General features: G+C 44.3%; 4 protein-coding genes across 15 annotated transcripts in view; 2 read left to right on the top strand and 2 right to left on the bottom strand.

Moving 5' to 3' along the window:
• LOC126919936 (longitudinals lacking protein-like) overlaps positions 1 to 2,157 on the bottom strand; it is a 91,618-nt gene extending 89,461 nt beyond the window's left edge. Inside the window, exon 1 of one of the 3 annotated variants that reach the window (XM_050729677.1) lies at positions 1,992 to 2,157. Coding sequence is in view for 1 of the 3 variants with exons in the window: in XM_050729674.1 (XP_050585631.1) it covers positions 42 to 55 (14 nt within the window). In the remaining 2 variants the exon portion in view is untranslated. Of the gene's footprint in view, positions 1 to 41; positions 211 to 854; positions 1,060 to 1,991 lie in introns of those variants that run through there. The other 2 variants (XM_050729675.1, XM_050729674.1) reach the window with 2 other exon arrangements.
• Positions 2,158 to 2,681: 524 nt separating this feature from the next.
• LOC126919928 (protein bric-a-brac 2-like) overlaps positions 2,682 to 20,232 on the top strand; it is a 24,874-nt gene continuing 7,323 nt past the window's right edge. For 3 of the 10 annotated variants that reach the window (XM_050729632.1, XM_050729631.1, XM_050729633.1), the window contains exon 1: positions 16,756 to 19,133. In XM_050729632.1, coding sequence (XP_050585589.1) covers positions 17,502 to 19,133 — 1,632 coding nt within the window. In that variant the 5' untranslated portion in view covers positions 16,756 to 17,501. Of the gene's footprint in view, positions 3,220 to 10,057; positions 10,616 to 11,494; positions 12,994 to 13,157; positions 13,303 to 13,552; positions 13,718 to 16,755; positions 19,134 to 19,218; positions 19,782 to 19,838 lie in introns of those variants that run through there. The other 7 variants (XM_050729637.1, XM_050729635.1, XM_050729638.1 and 4 more) reach the window with 7 other exon arrangements.
• LOC126920086 (uncharacterized) lies at positions 6,016 to 11,331 on the bottom strand (the record flags this gene model as incomplete). Its single annotated transcript, XM_050730014.1, has 2 exons — positions 6,016 to 6,161; positions 11,265 to 11,331. Coding segments are annotated over 2 exons (213 nt in total), but the record flags the coding sequence as incomplete, so codon positions are not given.
• LOC126919962 (nucleolin-like) overlaps positions 16,549 to 20,232 on the top strand; it is a 33,441-nt gene continuing 29,757 nt past the window's right edge. The window contains exon 1 of the mRNA XM_050729751.1: positions 16,549 to 16,561. The gene's annotated coding sequence lies outside the window, so the exon portion shown is untranslated. The remainder of the gene's footprint in view (positions 16,562 to 20,232) is intronic.

The following is a 20,232-nucleotide window of genomic DNA, read 5'->3' as shown; positions in this document are numbered from 1 at the left end:
TTATTCGTCATGCGACAGCGTATCAAAATTGCATATCATACAAATATATAAACATCACTTGAAACAGTAAAGCACACAAAGTTTGATAGGACCACTGAAGAACCACGATAAAGTTTATCTCTCAGGTAAAAAGGGTAACACAATTTATATACATCACCGTGGTTTACATCACTAACGCGCAATAAAATGGAAAATCGATTACTCTCTTCACATGCGCAAAGCGTAAATCTCTCAATGGAGGGGATAACATAATGCATAACATAAGTATACAGATACTTGCGCGTAAAGATTAATACGAAATAAAGGGAAGTGCATTCACCACGGCTTACGTCCGATTGCGTAATCTATTTATATTGTTATCTCGTATTGAATGTTACGTCAGATGACGCCGAGCAACATGTGCGAAACAAAAACAAATTGGCGACAGATAATTTTTCAATCGCGAATCGACTACCAACCGGCGAAAATGAACCATACACTTTCCTCATACCGCCAACAGAAACTAGAAGAGGAGAGGAGAGGAAACGTGGTTCGCAATATGGCCGCCCGCGAGGTCGCGCCCGGACAAAATGGCGATAGATGAAAAGTTCACAAGAAGAAACAAGATTTCAGATCGATCTCCGCTATTCGAATTTCCCGTTAAAGCATCGTCTGGACGAAAACATCAAAATCGCAAACACTTGCTCCACTGGGAAATTTGTTTTGACCGGTAACCAAGCAAAAACGATGTTTTCTTAAAAGTACGGAGAGGATCCGCCCGCGCCATGTCACCCCACAAGAAGATTTCCCGAAATTCTCTAAAGATTTTCACCGAAATCGAAAATGAATAATTGACTACTTGTTATAACACTCACCTAATATGGAATATAAAACAATCTAATATCACAGCAACGGGATGGGTGATAAGTGAAAATAAACTGCGTAAGCGTCCGAACTTGGCGTGCGCCTCAAGCGCTGCCCTTTACAACAATGGCGTAGCCGACTGCCTACTTGGTTGCCTCTATGCCGGCCGTCAGAGAGCGCAGGCTTCTCCGGAAGAGGGAACAAGAGAAGAAAAAACGCGAACGAAACTAACGAGCATGCGCTCTACTCTTACAACCTATCACGATCTTTGCCGTGATTGGAAACTACAGCCAGAGGACGCTAACCGACAAAATACTGACTTTTTTTATTTTCACTTAATAGTTTACACAAACATTAGATGTTTGACATAATATTCAAGCTACCAGGAAAAAATATTACAGATTACAATTCTGTTTTGACAGACATGTTCCTTTTTATTTGAAAAGTCAATGGAAAAATGTTGGAAAAAGTCAATGGCACAATAATACAACAAAATTGTTTTATATTAAAACAAACATCACGGAAATCACACACACTGTTTGAATTTGCAGTGCATAATTTATGTATGACATTATGTAGATGTATCATTTGATATAAAGCAACAAGAAAGAAATGTGTCAGTTGCGAATAACTGATCGATAGAAAACAAGATGCGAACGAGATGTTTGAATTAGAAAATTTACTGAACATGTTCATTCAAGTATAATGACTTATTCAACATTAGAACAATAGGAATGATGCGTAATTAAAATTCATGAATCAATGATAAAAATCATAAAGTATTTTGTATGTACGTCATCCGGCCCTGGACCACAACCTAGCACGCGTAACGTAATGGCCGACTTTATACACTTGACCGAGGCAAAATGGCGAAAAGCGTACAAAAATACATAAAAAATGATAGCGATTGCATTCGAATTAGCAGATAGTTCATCTAAATCGCGAACGAAATATTCCCATCATGATATTCCAAACATCACACACACACTCTTCCAAGATCACGCATGTATGACGAAGATACTTAAGTACTGCCCATCGGTTTAACAGCGCGACCTGATTTTTTACCAATTTTTTAAGACGATAAACTTACCCGAAATTGTACATACAATTGAAACATAAATCAGAGGATATGTATACAAATTACTCACCTATATTGGCACAATCTAAATATCACAAGAGGAAAACTTGGAAAAAACTACACGTCTTGTCCTCAGCGTACACTATCCGAGCGCCGTGGCTTCTTTTTACACAATGGCCGTACTTCTACGCGTAACGATCGACCCGCTCTGCGAGGGGATAGCCGGGATGCTCGGAAACAGTGTGCTTCTTATGGGGAGACGCGGCGCAGAGAATTCAACTTAGTGTTGTGCGCATCAAGCTACGAATAGTGGGGTAAAGAGAACGGCCGGTTAACACAGGACCGTCGAAAGACTCTTAGAACCTAGTGATCACTTTCATACGAAAGAAGATAAATATAAGCGAAAAAGCTTATCTATCAAATAATTGTAAATCCTTTTTTTATAGAAGAATAAATTTGTAAATATATGCTCCATATTGTCGAAATTTTCCATAGATATTATATATAAAAATATAGGAACAGCGAAGTCCTGTAGTAACAACCGTTCTCAACCGTACAATATACGATACGCGTTGGGATTTGACGCAACGATCATCATTTTCTATTAGATAAACGATTTTCAAAAAATAATGATCGGAGTTAGGATAAAGAAATTGACAAGTTGTAAAGAAGAAAGTTGATACAATCCTGATTTTTGCCGGTTGAACATTATAGCAATTCGTGGTGGTGGAAGGGGTTTGCGTGAAGGTAGTGGGGAGAAAGGCAGATTTCCGTTCAGGGGCGCGTTTACGGCGGCGTAGCGCAGCCGGCGGGAGAGGCGAAAGGCGACGCGGGAGAAGTGGAAAGCCGGGAAGAGTGAGCCGACGAAGGGAAGAATCGGGGTCCACAACAAAATCGCTTAATCGCTTTGCGCCACCGTCCGCAACGGAACACGGGTCGTCCGCCGCCATCACGGTGCCCCCTAGTGTGCATTTATGTCTTTCTCTTTTTCCATCTTTCTCCGTGATTCGCTACGCCACTTCGTGTCGCGACGTTTTCACGGGCAAACGGAGAGTGACAACTGGCAGTCGTCAGCGCAGTACGTGCTTTACGCGACGACTGACAATAGTCCGTGTGTCATCGCGTGAACACGCGTTTTCTGAAAATTCTTCGTAAGACATCTTTCTGCGCGGAGTTCTCTATACCAAGTGTCATAACTATAGCAAAAGTGAGTGTCTTCTGCGAACCTTGGCACGGAGTTGCCAAACATCAGCCAAACTTTAGTTCCAGCGGTGATATTATTCGCGGGCCAGGTCATGGTAAGGTAAGAGCAGTTATACATTTCTATACTACGACCTTTTTTAGCCTGTTCACTCTTATTCATTACATCTCACGATCGCATCTTAATTATTCCTTTTGTTCGAGAACAAACGCAAAAATATACGCATTAAAATTCTACTAGTTTCATGTCGCTACTTGTTATTCCGACATATCGCGTGTATACATGCGTTACTGAAATGTATTGAAAGATATATTGGCTCTGCGAATACGAATCTGTAAACGATAGCTGTATAGAGAATTGGGTGTGAAAATCCTGTCGATCTTCCACAAGCGACATTTTACATCGCGTTTACGAATATATGGCTCGCGCGTATTGTTTTGACTTTCATCCGCTTCACCTATAGCCCCGAACAGCTGGTCAATTCGGTGTGCGTACTTGTATAGGTGTGCGTGGCAATGATCCACGACGTTTAACGACCTGTCGCATTCGGAAAGACGAATTACACGTCCCTCCACGCGCGCCTCGTGTCTTCTCTCCATGAGGATTTGGAACAGTTGCCGCGTGCACGTTCGAATCGCTGTCGCCGATTACGGTAGGTCACGTGCACGATAACTGTCCAATAATCAACGATTACGTATGCGCAGGAAACACTTATTTAATGTTTGCGCGTACTCTGTAGCCATATACGAAGGAAAACACAACTAGTATCGTGTCTTGGTGCAAAATTACTCGTAAAACGTAAATCGTGCATCAATAATTACTTTTCGCAAATCTTTCGCACGAACTTTCTTTCTCTATTGCCCTCTGTCCCTCTTTCATTTTTCATCTCTCATTAATTTTATCTTTCACTTACAGAAAATATTAGACGTATATTTTCTATAATAGGATACTCTTGGATAAAGAATATACAGCAGTATTTATTATTCATAAAATACTGCACTGTGAGCTTGAAACGATGGTTACATTTCTATGATAATTGTGTTCTATAACAACGATACGTTTTTCGTTGACTGCTTCCAATAGATCAAAATAGGCTACGATAAAGGTACAGGGTGAAAGGAAACGTAATTTTACGCATTTATACGAGCAGAAATTATTTAATAAATCATTGATAAAACAATTGGAAGATTCGTTAATAAGTACGTATAATCATTAGTAAGGTGCACTGTATGCATCTGAGATTTTCTCCGTGATCGTGCGGCAAGCAACGGTTTACCCATACATTGTACCAGCGGTACCGATGATAAAGAGAAATGCTGCCTAGAAAGCAGGTCTTGACTGAATCTAGGCCACCCTGATGGCGCGTACACATTCTCCACAATTTTACTGTTCCTTCTCTCGGCCTTGCCGCGTTCGTATCTACCGGGAGAACCGCGTATATTTTCTCTTCTCTTCTCATCTATTTCTTCTTCTCGTCGCCTTTCAATCTCTCCCATCCTCCTGCTAATCTCCCTCTCTCTCTCTCTCTCTCTCTCTCCCTCTCTTCCCCCCCTTTTTTCCATTTTTTCTTATAACGATCCAAGACTCGAGTTTCAGACGCCGTACGCGACTATAACTATAAGGGATAATGTTAGTAAGTGCATTTATAAACTTATAAAATTTAAGCTTATGTTTAACAAACAGTAAATACGCACGAAGAGTCATTTAGTTTTTTAATATGCGGTGTATACTTGCAGCAACAATAAGGTTTCTCGATAAAGGGCTAAAGATCAAGAGGAAAGGGAAGTACAAGAGTTATAATTTCAAGTCGTACTATCTCTAAAAGAAAACTACGATGAGATCAACTATTTTCTCAAGAGCCCCAAGCGGAATCGCGTGTATATGACTGACAGTGGGGCGATCGAGAGCGACCTAGAAAGGTTTCAAAAGACATTTTCCCGTTCACCCACGTATAAAGTATAAAGCTGCCCTCTCACCGCAAAAGCATAGAGCCACATAACGTGAAATCTCGTATAATAATTGAGATGGTAAAAGAGAGAGAGGAAGCAGAGAGACGAACGGAAAAAATTCTGTACAAGTGTTAAGAACACAGGCATAGAGATAGATGTAATATGTTGATATAAAAGATAGAGACAGAAATAATGAAAGGTGATGGACGCAAAGAAACAGGAAAAAAAGAGAACTCAGGTGAATGTATGTTCCTCCGGATAGAATATACTGTATATACATGTATATGTACGTACAGACGAACATATACTCATATTCGTACGCGTGTGTGTGCATCGCTGTACGCGCGCGCATAGGAACAACGGAAAGTACGGAGCATAATACGGAGAAAACGCTGGTAAAAGGAAAGAGGCCCCTCTGCCTGCCTTTCCAATCGAATCGAACGCCCCTCTCGCCTTTGTCATTTTCTCTTTGTCCTCGTTTTGGGCTCGCCGTTCTCTCGAAGAGCTCTCTCCCCTTTTTCCTCTCTTTTTCCTTCCGTCTCTCTTTTCCTTTCGTGCCGCTGCTTTACTCCTTTTCGGTTTCTTTATCTCCTACGATGCCTGCATATAGCCAAATTCACGCGAAACAACCAACAACTTGGCCATTCTTTCCATTCTGCTTCTCCTTCTCCTCTTCCTCTTGCTTCTCCTTCTCTTCCTCCTTCTTCTCCTTCTCCTTCATCTTTCTCGTGTTTGTCTTTCTCCTCCGTTTTGCATTCCTTCTCTTTTTGATCCGTGGCAAGCACCTTTGTCGCATCGAGAAAGAGACGAGTGCGAGAAGATGGAATAGAGACGAACGAAGGTAGAAGGAGATGACAAGACAAGAAATTTCTCTTGCTTCGCTCGGCTTTGTCCAGTTTCTCTCTTCACCCTCTGGCTTCTCACAAAGCATCCTGTCTACCACCCTAACCTCTCTTTTCTTTCTTTCCTACGTTTCGATCTGCCTCTACCCATCTTTTCCTTTTCCTCTCCGCCTCCTTGCCGTATTCCCCTTCCTCGATAACCTTCTTCGTCGCCACCACTTCCAGCTCTACCTCCACTTCCACCTCCACTTTACCTCTTTTTCCTTCTCTACGGTCTTGCTCGTTCGTCGTCGTCGGCGTCGTTGCGTCGTTGTCATCGTCGACGCCGTCGTCGTCGTCGTTGTTATTGTTGTTGTTGTCGTTGTTGTTGTCGCTACTGCCACAGTCACCGTCACTGCCATTACCACCGTCATGGCGCACTAGCGCTGCCGTTGTCTCCTCTTTCGTTGCCTCTTATCCTACTCCTCAAAACTGATCTTTTCCACTGGCAACCCTCTTGCTTTTCTCCCTCTATTCTATATCCTTCGTTCCTCATTCTGCTGTACTTACGTACATACGTATATATATGCTGTTCGTTTAAAATTAAGCAAAAAAAAAAAAAAAAAAAAAAAAAAAGAAAAAGAACAAGATGGTAGAAAAAGAAAAAGCGAGAGGGAGAAAGAGAACTGTGTTTATCGATTATTTCGCGTTTTTGCTCACGAGTTATTTACATAAAAGTCTATACAGACCGATTAAACTTTTACGTAAGTACGCAAGCGTTAAATGTTTTTTAAACAGCTTTATTGCTAACGTCGCAATAATGACTGTTATTTAAACGAATGAAAGAATGCAAAAGGGCTGATATCTCTACGTGAATGAAAATAATATTATCATTATTATTATTCGCGTATCGATGTAACTTTAAAGCTTTTGGATTAGAAAACATATAAAAGCAGAAATTTCAAATCATCCCTATCTATATTTGTCTGCGTCCTAAATGCAGAGTCACGTCATAAACTTCCTGTTTCACTGGAAAACAGTTTAAACGTGCAGTATACATGTGTCCGAAAAATATCGTATCGCTCGATCGTTAATCGCGTTTAAACGATCGTTCGTACAGCCGATTCCGCGTCTGACTCATTGTCAATTGTATGCTATCCTTTCCCTTACTCCTTCAGCCTTCCTTTCTCTTTTCCTCTTCTTTCCCTTATTCTTTTTTCGCTCTCCTGTCCTCGCGCTCTCCTGCCTCATCGTTCATTTTGTCCCTCTCTCTATTGCTGTCTCAAAAAAGCAGTTTTGCCTCTCTTCTCCTTCTTTCTCTTGCAAACCTTTTCCCTGCTGCTCTTCCTCATTCTCTATCTCCCCTTAGATTCTCGCTCGCGTTCCCCTTATCTCCGGAGTTTCTCATTGTCTGAAAGGGCCATCTGTCCCCCGGCTTTTTCATCCTCCGCTTTCATCCCTCCGCTGTACACGAGCACACAAAGAGACTCTCTTATCCGCTGTTCACCACCCTCTCTTCACCCTTTCTCCAACTCCCTTCTTCTTCGTTGCTTCCGTTCGGCCGACTACTCCTGCGCATCCTCGTTACTCCTTTCTCTTTCCTCGAAACTTTACCAGGTTCCTTCGTCGGCTAACCAGTATCTATTGATAATTATCGCGAGACAGACAAACAACGTTCAGGTTAAAATAGCAGGCACGTTGGAAATGCAAATTGGAAATTTTGGAAATTGGAATGGAAACGGTATCGATATATCAAAGGACAGAGAATATCGCAACGAAAGAAGAATGTTTTTCATTTGTGACGCGAATGGTTCTTCGACGGTGGAAGAATCGAGCGAACAAGAAAAAAATTGTGCACCCTCGTTGTAAGGAAGAAGAGATCCCTCTGGGCAAGCCACGTGCGACCTTGGACAAGTCCACGTCACCCTCTTACGTTGCACCCTTCGAAGGGACGCAACCCTGATCACGTGGATCCCGGGGGTGGTTTCTAACCCTCGTTCATCCTTGTTCTGTGAGAGGAAAATGGAAAGAGAAGATGTACAGCGATACGTAAGAACGCGCAAAGCTTCGATCGAAAAACAGTTTCCAAGGAAAAACCTAACGATTAGAAGAGATGCACGATTCGTCTAATATACAAATTTCCTTTGGTAGAATCAGCTTTCGTCGAACAGATATTTTTTCACGCAGATTAGAAACGTTAAAGGACGATGAAAAGCAGCTCGTGCATACCGGGCATTTTTCTTTTCTCTTTTCTTGCGCATCTCCACGTGTCAATTCTTCCGCTCTCATTCGGTTCCAGTGAAATTGGCGTTTCCGGGTCTCTCTACTCCCTCCATGTGTCCGCAGCTCGTTCTTCCTCCTCTCTCTTTACCTTTTCTTCGAAAACGGCATCGGAGGGTAATGGCGGGGATGTAAAAGCGGTAGGAAGAACGGAGACAACGTAGCCAACACTATATATACGACTGCTCTTTCAAGTGGTAGGGCGAAGGGGAACAGGTGAGAGGCCGAGAGAGCCCGGTTCTCTCGGAAAGGTGAACGGAGAGAAACGAAGAAACGAAGGGCATTTGGAATGCGGTACTGTTATGCCTTACGGTACAGACAGGACGGAAATTAGGACTGCTTCGACTCGTTGACCACTGCTCGTTATTTACTTCGTTCGTACATCGATTCTCTCTTTACCTCTCCTTGCTTTCGTTCGTTCTATTCGCACGAGAGTTGGTGAGAGAACGATGCCAATATACATGCCGCGATACTAGCGAGACTCGGCATTTTATAATACGTTCGTCCATGTCGAGCGATCACCGATTCGATAGAAAAGCTAGGTTTTCTGCCTGCAAGATCGTAAATATTACGATAATTCGACAATTTAACGATAAGTCGACATCGTTTCGAACACAAAAACGAAGACGAACCGAGCGTTATAAGGAAAATATAGAAATTTCTAGGGTGTTAGTGGAATCTTGGAAAAGAACAATTGGCGCATCCATAGATACGAGAGGAAGGAATGTGAAAACGCGTTGTTTCTTTTCTCCCGCGTGCTTTTCTACTCGTCAAAACCAGGCTTTGTCTAACGCGACTCGCTCTCGTTCGATTTCTCACTATCGATAAGGATAAATGCTATTTTCCTATTCTCGAACGCCGCATTCAGTCGAAAAACGCGATGTTTTACCTGGCTGTCGACGTTAACGTACCTGTGAAATCCCATTGCGAACGAGTATCCATAGGATCGGTTTGAGAATGAAAGAACGTTAAAGCGTTCCTAACGAAGGTACAAAACTGATAAAGTTGGAAACGATGGCAAGACGTTTGTCGCGTTTCTCAAGGTATAGCAGGGTCATGGTGTAACGCGAAAGAAGATTGGAAATCTGAGAGCGGTAGGCGAGACGTTCGGACATCGGTAACGAATGGCGGTAACGTGGAAAATGTTGGAAATGACGATATGCTTAGGGAAAAGACAGGTGGGGCGCAAAGAAAAAGAAAGGATGGTAGTGCGGAGAATTCGCCGGTGGCGATGAAAATTTTATTAGTGACGCGTTTTATCGGCCGCTGCTTTTCTACGGAGAAAGAAAGACGAGAATATGGAAGCGAGAAGAGAAGGAAACTGTTCTGGAAGATTTCAGAGTGTTCCCCCTAGAAACGCGGTTCTGACTGGAAGACTAGGCAGGAGGGGAGAAGCCGTTTCCGCTTACGTTTTCCCGGAGAAAGAGCTGGTTGGTCGTCTCGAGAATGACGGTACGACGGTACAGACGCGGACGGTACGATGGGTACGATGGTACGACGAAAGGAAAAAGTCCGAGAAGAGCCGAGGAAGAACGTCGATAACGTTGGAAAAACGTAAAACGCGCACCGACCAGGAGGAAAAGGAAACGCCGCGTGTAGTATAAGGAGAGGAAGAGAGGAGAAAGAGAGAGGGTAGAAGCTTGCCATCGAGCGAACCGAGAAAACGGAGTGCCCGAGCGGTGGAGAGAGAGAGAGCGGAAGAGAGGATAGGATAGGAGAGCTGTGCAGAGAGGATAGGAGAGGAGAGGAGAGGAGAGGAGAAAAAGAGAGAAGGGTGGCGGAGACCGTGGAAGAAAAGGGGCCACGAGAAAATAGCGTCTTCGCCTCGTGGGGAGGGAACGAGGGAACGAGTAAATGGAGCCAACGCGCGGTGAAAGAGGGAACGAGAGACGAGGAGGGTCGAGAAAGGAACGACGAAACGACCGAGGGACGAGGAGGGCCAGAGAAAAGAAAAGAAGGAGATGGAACGAGAACGATACGAGGGTAGAAGAAGAGGGGAGCAGGCGCTCGTCTACTCCACGAATGGCAGAGAGACAGACGGGGAAAAAGAAAGAGGATGGGATCCGAGGGAGGCGAGGTGAAATTGGACACAAAAAGCTCGAAGAAAAATTGAGATGAATCGTGGAAGGGAAGATGGAAGGGAGGATTCTCTGAAAGGGAGAGACCAACGCAGTGTCCTTCTTCGAGACCGCGAAAGAAAGCGCGAACACACGAGGGATGAACGTTCACCGATACGATATATTTATTGCCAATTTTAATAATCGCTAAGCGAGATTCGATCGCCCGCTCTCTGTGTATTTCTGTTCGCGTGCGCGTCTCCATCTGCGACACCCAATATAAGAACGTAGCTGGCGTTGCTGTTTTTGTTGATCGGTGTTGTTGCTGGTTTCGTTACTGGTTTCGTTACTGTGACCGCTACTGGTGCCGCAAATACGTCGATCGTGTAAGTGAACGCTGTTGTGCTCTGTCTAGCTCTGTGCTTATCTTCTTTCCATCACCGTACCTTTGCTACACCTTCTCGCGAGTGACGCGCGCGCTCTCGTTTACCGTGTCCCGCTCGAGTAGTTTAGCTTCTCTTTACCCTCGTTGCTTCTTTCACGGTCAACGTTTACGCGAAACGGCCGAGTAACTACTCTTTTCTTACAATTTTCCATTTCGTATTCAGCCTGGCTACGAACGCCGCGAATCGCCATCCGATAGCTCACCATTTAACAGGAACAACAAAAATTATATCACGCAGTAATAAAATAACGCTCATCCGAATGAAAATGTAATTACATACGGTCGATATGGCGATAGCGAGAAGGTGCGCAAGTAAAGCGTCGTCGATGAAAGTATGCACGAAAGATCGACCGGCGAGAAAGCGTATTGATCGATTCGATCAGCCGCGAACGGTTGCGATCGATTTCGATCTCTTCCCCACTCTATTTTCGATCCATCCTTTATTTTCCAAACCATCGGCAAGCGTTCAGACATATCGACGATACGGCATAGCACGGCACAGCACGCTTTCCGAACTGTGCGAGCGCGCGGTCTCACTCCGTTTCTTCGACTCGCATTACATCCGGTTTTCTCTTCATTCGCTTCGCCACTTTGATCGTCTTCCTTCTCTCCTCCTTCCGTCCCTTCTTTCTTCCTTCCTTTCTTCTTCCTTTCCTTCTTTTCTTCTCTTCTTCTCTTCTACCTCCCTCCCTCCCTTCCTTCCTTCCTTCCTTCCTTTCTTATTCCCTTCTCCTTCTTTATTATATCACGCTACCCGAATGGTTTGTCGGATCATGGGATTACGAGAAAACGATGATTTTATAATACGTTTGAGAATAAATGTCGATCGCGCGAACGTTTACCATGGTTCGTGGCCAAAGGAAACGATCGAACGATTGCCGATTACGACTAGTGTTTGTTCGTTATCGCTGATTATCGACTCATTTTCGAACGTTACGCGTGCCGGTTAACCGAATTTTTAGATATCGTTACGCCTATTCGCGACGCGACTGGCTATCGTATCATCGTGTACGGACGAGTTGGCGCTTAACTCGTTGGGAAACGCGGAAGCAAGAATATAAGCACGCGCAGAAAACGCTGTTAACGACCAGCGAGCGGAGAAAAAAACCGATCAGTAAGTACGCTAGCTACGTTTATTTGTCAACGACTTCTATCCACGACTTCTATCCGTGAAAAGAGTTTGAGGCTCTGGATCGTAGAATGGAATATCCGCTGACGATATACCTACATCTTTGGTAAACGCTTAATTTTAATCGATATGAACGAATTGTATTTGCGAAAGAGCCGAAAACGCAATCCGAGTTACTGTTATCGCGAATGAAATGAGTCGTGTTGGACTGAGACGAGCGGCGTGGTTTCTATGCCATATCAACGCGCGAAGAGAAATCGGTGAACGAAGAATCAGGGGGGAATGAAAGGAGGCGCGAAACGAGTGGAAAGCTTAAAGTTCTCGCGTTATCGGCGCACGTCTAAGCAACTGATAAAAGTCCGTATTCCTACGGATAGATAACGCGGAATGGTCCGTATAAAGAGTCACATAGATAGAGACAGATAAAGCACGGTCCACGGAACAGGTGAATGTTACAAGACAGACCAACGCCCGGCCTTCTTCGTAGCTTTTACAGTGTCGCGTATTCGCACCGATACGTATCGTTTATTTTCTCCGCGTACATCTTCACCGTGTATTACCGGCATTTTTCTCCGTCTTACCGTTCACGTTTCTTCCTCCTTTCCGTCAAACGAGCGAACGTTGCTAACGTTATCGCGACGAAGCTTCGTGTCGTTCGTCGTATGTCGTTCGCCGTTCGTCGTTCGTCGTATGTTGTTCGCCGTTCGTCGTATGTCGTTCGTCGCTCGTCGTTCGTCGATGTTTCATTCTCGATCCTCGATCCTCTACACGCGGCCCTCGATTCTTCATTCTAGATCATCGTTTCCGTTGTTCACGTTGTCGTCGTTGGTCAAACCGCGAAAGTGTTTCTCCATATCGTTGCACCGCGAAAACAGCAACTGGTTGTGCACTGTCCGCTGCCGTTACCAACAGTTGGCTTTTTCTCTTTCCGATCGGTCTTTATTTTCCTTGACTCATCCGCCTCCGTTCCCTTCGGCCACTGACGCTCGATTCGTTCCACTCTTCGATCCTCTTACCGATCTCTATCTATCTTTCTTATTCTCTTCTCTACCGGTTTCTCGCTATCTCTTTATTTTCTCAGCCACCGCAAATACGATCTCGACCGAACGATCTCCGCGCCGCCGATACTGTGCCGGAAAGGAGAACGAATATTTCATGGAGACGGATCGTTATTGGGGCGTGCACTACAGGTACTGTCCCCTTTTACGGATCGATTTGAAGGAAGGAAGAAGAGCATCGTTACGACATATGCAACAGCTCGATCCATCGCTTGCGATTTACGATAAATCGACGAAACAATTGATTCACGATCAAAAACTAACAAGTGATCGTTCCTTTACTGTTCTTGTTACAGCGGCGGCATGGCCGGGCAGCACTACTGCCTGCGCTGGAATAACTATCAGTCGAACATGACGTCCGTTTTCCACCAACTCCTTCAGACGGAAGCTTTCGTCGATGTTACCTTAGCATGCAACGAAGCTTCTTTAAAGGCACACAAGGTAAGCGAATCGCGACCGACAGTCGATCTAATCCAAATTAGATTCGTATGATCGATAATCCTTCTACCGATTCTTCCTCGCCAATCCTCGCTCGATAGTAATCGATATACATACCTATAGCGCACGACGTTACGGGCCGCTCGTCGCGTCACGTCGTGTCGTTTCATTTCACCATGGCTCCAGGTCGATGCACCGATTTTCCTCTACCTACCTTATTGATCGTTCGATACAACTCCTTCTGTTTGCGCAGGTGGTACTATCGGCGTGCAGTTCCTACTTTCAAAAGCTTCTACTTTCAAATCCCTGCAAACATCCGACAATCATTATGCCCCAAGATGTGTGCTTCAATGATCTCAAGTTCATCATAGAATTCGTCTACAGAGGAGAGATCGACGTTTCGCAAGCCGAACTTCAGGTAAGAATCACTGTACTTTGTTATACTCTGATCAACTATATATCTTAACCCTGGACATGTTTTACCGTTCTATTTTTTTTCCCTTCTGTTTTGTGTGTCTCCTTTCTTTTTCTCATTTTATCCGTTAAAACAATGGCGTTGCGATCACGCAACAGTGCGCGAAATGACGTTAGACGAACAAAGGCAATTCCGACTTCGCAGTTTCGATCGCGTATACGCACTTTGTAAAGGGACGAATAAAAATCGGAAAACAGAGATTTAGCGGCACGAACAAACGTTGACTATACTTTGCGTCGCGCGAATAACCGCGCCATACCGTGCAACCGTGTCATAAGCCCTTCTAACGTCGCATTGTTTAGACCTCTTGACTCGACGTCAAGACGTCTATAAACGACGAGACGTTCGAAACTTTCTCTTTCCCCCCTACATTGTTTCGTATCTCTGGTATACGAGCACGACCTTTACAGACCTTTTTATCGACGACGGCGACAGTTGAGCCACGCGCCAAGCATCGACTCTACACATCCGTCGGAAGTTAACCCATTGCCATCGACACCAACTTTGAATAGTTTCGCGATACGGATTCCTAACTTACCGATCAGGATTCGTTTCCTCTTCTCGTTTTTGCTGCAGTCATCTGCAAACCGGTTGTCGATAGTGTAGATTTTCTGCATTTTTCAAATGGCGCGATCGCATCTTTCTGCACGCGTTAACTACGGACCTCTCCATCGGTCGTTCGTTTATCATGTATTCTTTCTGCATTTCCCGTTTCTCGTTTCCTATTTCCCCATTCGTGTTTTGTTGCTTCCCATTCTTTATTCCTATTAAAACCTGTTATAAATAGCTGTAATGTTATCATAATCTCAGAAATAGCGCGTGCCCCGTTCACCGTGCTTTAATCTTATATTTTATTCGTAATATCAGACTTGCGTTAAAATTGAATCATCGTTCGATGAATTTAAGAATGTTATTTGCCGATACCGATTATTAATTTGCTAATAGTACCGATACTCGTCAATGATACAATCAGTTCCGAGAGCCTCCCCTTCGGCTATTATTATCAATTCTCTTTGTATTTGTTCGTAATGTACGATCAAGATAGTTGGCTAAACGTTTAAATCGAACTGGCACGCCGTGCTTCGACAAGCCAAATTTAAATTGTCGGAAAAAAGGTCACGTATCGCATCGTCGCTTGTCACGAAGTAAGCAACTTCCCACCTTTTACGAGAAGACTGAAAAAATACAACGATCCCCGATTACTAGGGGAAGTAGTTTGCTGTTCTTCGTGCTTTTCATCGTCTTAGATCTCCGTGGTGGCACAATTCGTATCCTGTGCACTGTTCGGTAGCGAAAATACCTTGCACGAGTCTATCTACTGTATCTTCACTAGTGTCTCCGTCGTGTCCGTGTTACTCTTAACCTCCTTTTCCTGATACCTGATTATTTGTTGTTCTTGCTACATGTGTATTAGAGAGTTTCGTGTTGGCCTTTCATTGCTTTTTCATTGCTCGATATTCTTTTATCGTTATTATTATCTTTTGTTTGCTAAAATTTCTCGCCTCCAAAATCTAACACCACTGTGTTAGTATTGTTTTCTCAGATATACAAATTATGCTAGATTCTAACCTCACTGCGGGGAGAATACTCGTGGAAAATATTATAACCGAAGGAAAATTCACGATCGGATAAATTATAATTCTAACCACTGATCCAAGATGGATATTATTACATTAATGGATGGTCAGAAGTATCGAGCACGGTCTTTCGACCACCGTATGTATTACACGGGAAGGAACCCATGGTTTCTACGAGTCAGTTGATTCTTATCATAAGTAGAATACGATACCACGAAACAAACATTTGACCTCCAATTCAAAGGACAAGGTCAATTTTACGTCAGATCTTTTTCACAGATCTGCATCGACCCGGAGATGTAGGAAATGTTTATGATAGTCAAGATAAAATTACTTTTCACCCTATATATACGTACGCGTGTACTTACCAGCACGCATTAGATCGTCAATTTGGGTTTTGTATCGATGAACGAGCAAGTTTGAATTATCGTCGCTGATTCTCCATTTTCGAATGTAATTAACGACAGAATCGAATTAGAAAGGATCGGTGGAAAAGCGAGATGGATAACGCACACGTACTACTTACATATATTTAGGGGGCGAGTATCGCAGGCACAAAGCTAGTATTCTCTACTGACCTCGTTTTCGACTAGTTGTCGAGGATCCTCCGTACCTACAGGTTCCGTAACGAGATCAAAAACGGAAGAGGCATGTCGGAGAATTAGATTGATATTGTTCCTGCCGTTGCCTTGAACTTGACGCGACTTAAATTTAAGTTGCTACGGTACCGGATTAAGCTTTTGAAAGTTTGTAATTCTTAGCAATAAATAATTGCTGCTATGCTAGATCGATGCAAAAAGAAATTGTTAATATTGCGTTTGAAGACAATTTGACTATATACGTTTTGATCGAATCGATGACTTTCAATGTTTAACGGGTACCGAGATCCGGAACAGATCGTAAATAGAACGATCGCATTATTTCGCCACTACTAGCATAGAATACGATTATTGAACGAAAGCATTGAAAACAGCATCGTGATGAACATTTTGAACATCTATGCGTGATATGCGTCTCAATTGCTACTAGACTTACCTACTCTCTGTCGTCGCGTTTTCGGCAAGCCTGTGCGCATAGTCGAAATTATTGGTAATTACAACTAATAATCTTTTTCTGTTCCGGAGCGGGAAAAGGGATCAGAAGGGTGCAAGACAACGCACCAAAGTAAGCAACGTACGCGTGATTCGCACCACAGGGTTCGTGATCGTGCTTTCTTTATTCCTCTTAATAGATGCAAACTAGAAGAAAAGCGAAGAGAGGAGAAGAAATGAGAAGGAGTGCAAGAAGAGAAACGCAGAGAAGAGTGACGGAGAAGAAGATGCTGCGAAGGGGTAGAAGGGCAAGCGGCAATGTCGAACAGGGAGAAACAAGAGAATTCGCGCTTCTTCCGTCGCGTCGACTTTAGACACGCGGTTTTCTACAGTGGCGTACATGCGTGCGCATACTTGGACGTTATTCATGCATGCGTGTACAGTGTACAGTAAACTCGCGTGTGCGTAGGGACGCGCCTGGAGCCGCCGCAGATTCCCTTTGTCCGCGCAAGCACTGCAATTCATGTCTCGTGTCCTCTTTCTTCCTTTCTATCTTTCTTTGTTTCGGTCCTTCTGTCCTTTCCTACGCTGTTCGCTCTCCCGAAATCAAGCTCTCTTTCCTCGACCATGCAACTCATCGTCTCGATCGTGAATCGAGTTACGTCGAATCGAATGGAATAAAGTCGAGTCTGCTCGATACAGGGCCGGCCTCGAAGGACCCTCGCTATTTCACGCTGGGCCTATTTAATAAATTTCATCGAAAGTGAAGACGATTTGATCTTCGTCGAGTGCTTCTTCGCATTTTCAACATGCCATTCAATTAATAAACTTGTAGTATTCTTGAAAACACAAATATACATATATATATATAAGCTTGAGCAAAAACAAGCTACAAATCTTCTATCTCGACACGGTTTTTCCTTCTTTCGTACAGGCAAAAGTCTATCATAATGCATACTACTTAACACTATCGTATTTTCTTATTTGCATCTCAAAGCCGATTAAAAATATAAATTCGTTGGTAGTTCAATTATAACGCATGGAAAACAGGATCCTAACTTTAGGTATACATCACTGCAGCGCTCATCTCCTCCCCCTCTCCCTCTCTTTGTCTATGTCATGTATGCACGCATATATGTACATATAGTCACGACCAGCGTGTTCACGCGAGTATATAACGCTAGCTTTGTCGTACCGATGGTAGAGCCACGATTCCATCCTTTTTTATTCTCTCGCGAACCTTGCATCTGTCTCCGTTCTGCCGTGGCCAAACGCGTTTCAGCTCTTCGTCTTCTATATTCCGTCTCGTTCATTCGGGCACAGACTGTATTTCTGTTTTTGTTCGGCCGGAGAAAGTCTTACTCGCTCCCACGGGAACTGCTCGTCGATGTTCGTCGCTTAACCGTCAGAGGCGAGCGCGCGCTTCTCTCAAACACCGCAGACTTGCCTCTCCGCCGATCCCCGTTCCCACCTCTCGTACTCGATGCTCTCTATCACCCTTCCACCGAACGGACTTGTGTCGGCCCGCTCCCCTCACCGTGCGCCGCTTTCCTCCAACGAGCCTGCCACCCGCCGGTTTTCAACCCCTTTCCCCGCTCTCTCGGGGACTGGTCAGGTGCGCTGGCTCGCTCGCTCGCTCCACGCGTATGCTCAATCGCTCTCTGTCCACTGCCGAGCACGCATCCCCCACAAGTCTGTTCCTCGTTGTACGCGCTCGAGCGCGGCCTGAATCCATCCTTGTTCGTCGCGTCGGCGAATTTCGCGGCGTCCTCCGCCGCCACCGCCGCCGCCGCCACCACCACCGCCGCCACCTCTTCCTCCTCCTTCTCCTCCTCTTCCTCCTCGGTTCTGGCTCTGGCTCTGGCTCTGCTGCTGCCGTTGCCGCTGCCTCTGCCACTGCCTCTGCCTCTGCCTCTGCCTCCTCCCGCTCTTCGCCGCGTCCTCTTCATCTCCTCGCTCCTCCGAATGCCGTGCGCCCTCAGCACGGAGCGCCGAATGCCATTTCACTTTCGTTGGGCTTCGCCGCGTAGGAGATCGGGCCCTGCCAGGAATTATCCTCTCGTTCTACGTGGTCGTAACCTCCTCGTACACGGTTTCGTCTGGCTTTTTCACGACGTCGACTCTACTAACGCTGATATCACCTCGTTTTCTCGTCGTGACTTCTGCGCCGCTTTTTCTTCTTCTTCTTCTTCCTCCTCCTCCCCCTGCTCCTCCTCCTCCCCCTCCTCCTTCTGCAACTCCTCCTCCTCTTCCTTTCCTTTTTATTTTTCCCCTTTTTCTTCTTCTCATTCTTCACCTTCTCCGCCTCTTCCTCCTCCACCTCTTCTTCTTCCTTCTCTTTCATCTCCTCATCCTATTACCCTTTCTCCTATATCTTTTTCTTTTCCACTTCCTTCGTCTTTCTCTTCTATCGCTTTCTCCTTCTCTTCTTCCTTCACTACCTGTTCCTCATTCTCCAGCTTATCGTCCACTTTCTCTTCCTCCTCTCCTTCTTCCGTTCTTTCTTCTTTCCGTTCTTTCTCTATTTACCTTTCGCTTTGTTTCTTCTTTTCTTTCTTTCTCTTCTTTCTTCCCTGTCATAGTCACTCATCCCATCGTTTATTCTCCATTCATTCGTCCAATTTTTCCCATTTTTCTCTCTTTCCTCGCTTCGTTTTCCATTTCATCCTGTTTTGTCTTTACCGTCCTCCTTCTGTGTACATCATTACATTTTCAACGAGGGATCGTTCGTCTACGGAATATCGCAGTCAGGTAAGTGATAAACGATACAAGTTCCTTTGCATCAGGATAGGAGAATGTCTCGGCAGACGCGTCGCGTTATTGCTACTTGCCATAGAATGGGTATTGCTGCGATAAAGTTTTCGCGACACACAAAGAAAGTGACAGAGGCGGATGGTGAGGGGAACAAAGGAAGAAAGAGAGAGCAGAGGAAAGAGAAAAGGAGGCGAAAGTTTTATATGGATACACGACACCTACTATTACCCGCCGAATCTTGGACGACCGTATCGTGCACGTGAACTATCGTAGTTCGAAATATTTTAGTATACATAGCAGTGCGTATGAAGCATAACGAATCTGCAAATTATTAACTAAATCTATACCATGATAAATTATAACGTGATAATCTACCAATACGAAGGAACGTCGTGATTATCTATTAGTGTTTGTCTGTTTTTCTGAACGAAGCAAAGATGCAACGACTCGGCGCAAAGTGTTTACCAAGTGTGCGACATTTGGATAATTTACTTTGGAATAAATATATGAATTACGATGCACGCAGCATCGATCAAACGAGTGAAGTGTCGTGTGTGCAGTGGAAACAACATGTCGCGCATAATCGTCACCCTCGATGATTTAATCAAACGGCATCGCTTGTTCGGATAATTTTGCTAAATTAAGGTACGTTCATAGAAAGTCTACGAGTTTCGAATAGTGAAATGTTGAAATGCTTGAATCAATGAATTCGTGTCAAGTGCATCGAGTCCCGTTTTTTTTTCCGTCAAAGATATAGTGCCTATGTGATTTGTGAGTTATAAAATTAACTCATTCGGTTCTGGATGAGTAAACTTATTGATTTTCTGCGAATGATGAATAATTGTAGAGTATGATAATGATCGAGTTAATGCGTTTACATGTCTGCATGCATTTATGCATACATGCAACGTGCGCATAACGTAAGAATCCTGTGAAATGTGTACGAAATTACACCATTCGCATTATCAGGCTTCTCCGCTTCACATTTGTAAACATTCGACGAGGGCCTTATCTTACTCGCTTAAATCTTTACCATTTAAATAATCATAAACTAACGCACGCTTTTGTTAATTGCTAGTCAAATTCTCAAACGCAA

Source organism: Bombus affinis, chromosome 9 (assembly GCF_024516045.1).
Source record: "Bombus affinis isolate iyBomAffi1 chromosome 9, iyBomAffi1.2, whole genome shotgun sequence".
Taxonomy (NCBI): Eukaryota; Metazoa; Arthropoda; class Insecta; order Hymenoptera; family Apidae; genus Bombus; species Bombus affinis.
Note: the sequence above shows the minus strand (reverse complement) of the source record. Positions and strands in the feature narration are given on the sequence as shown.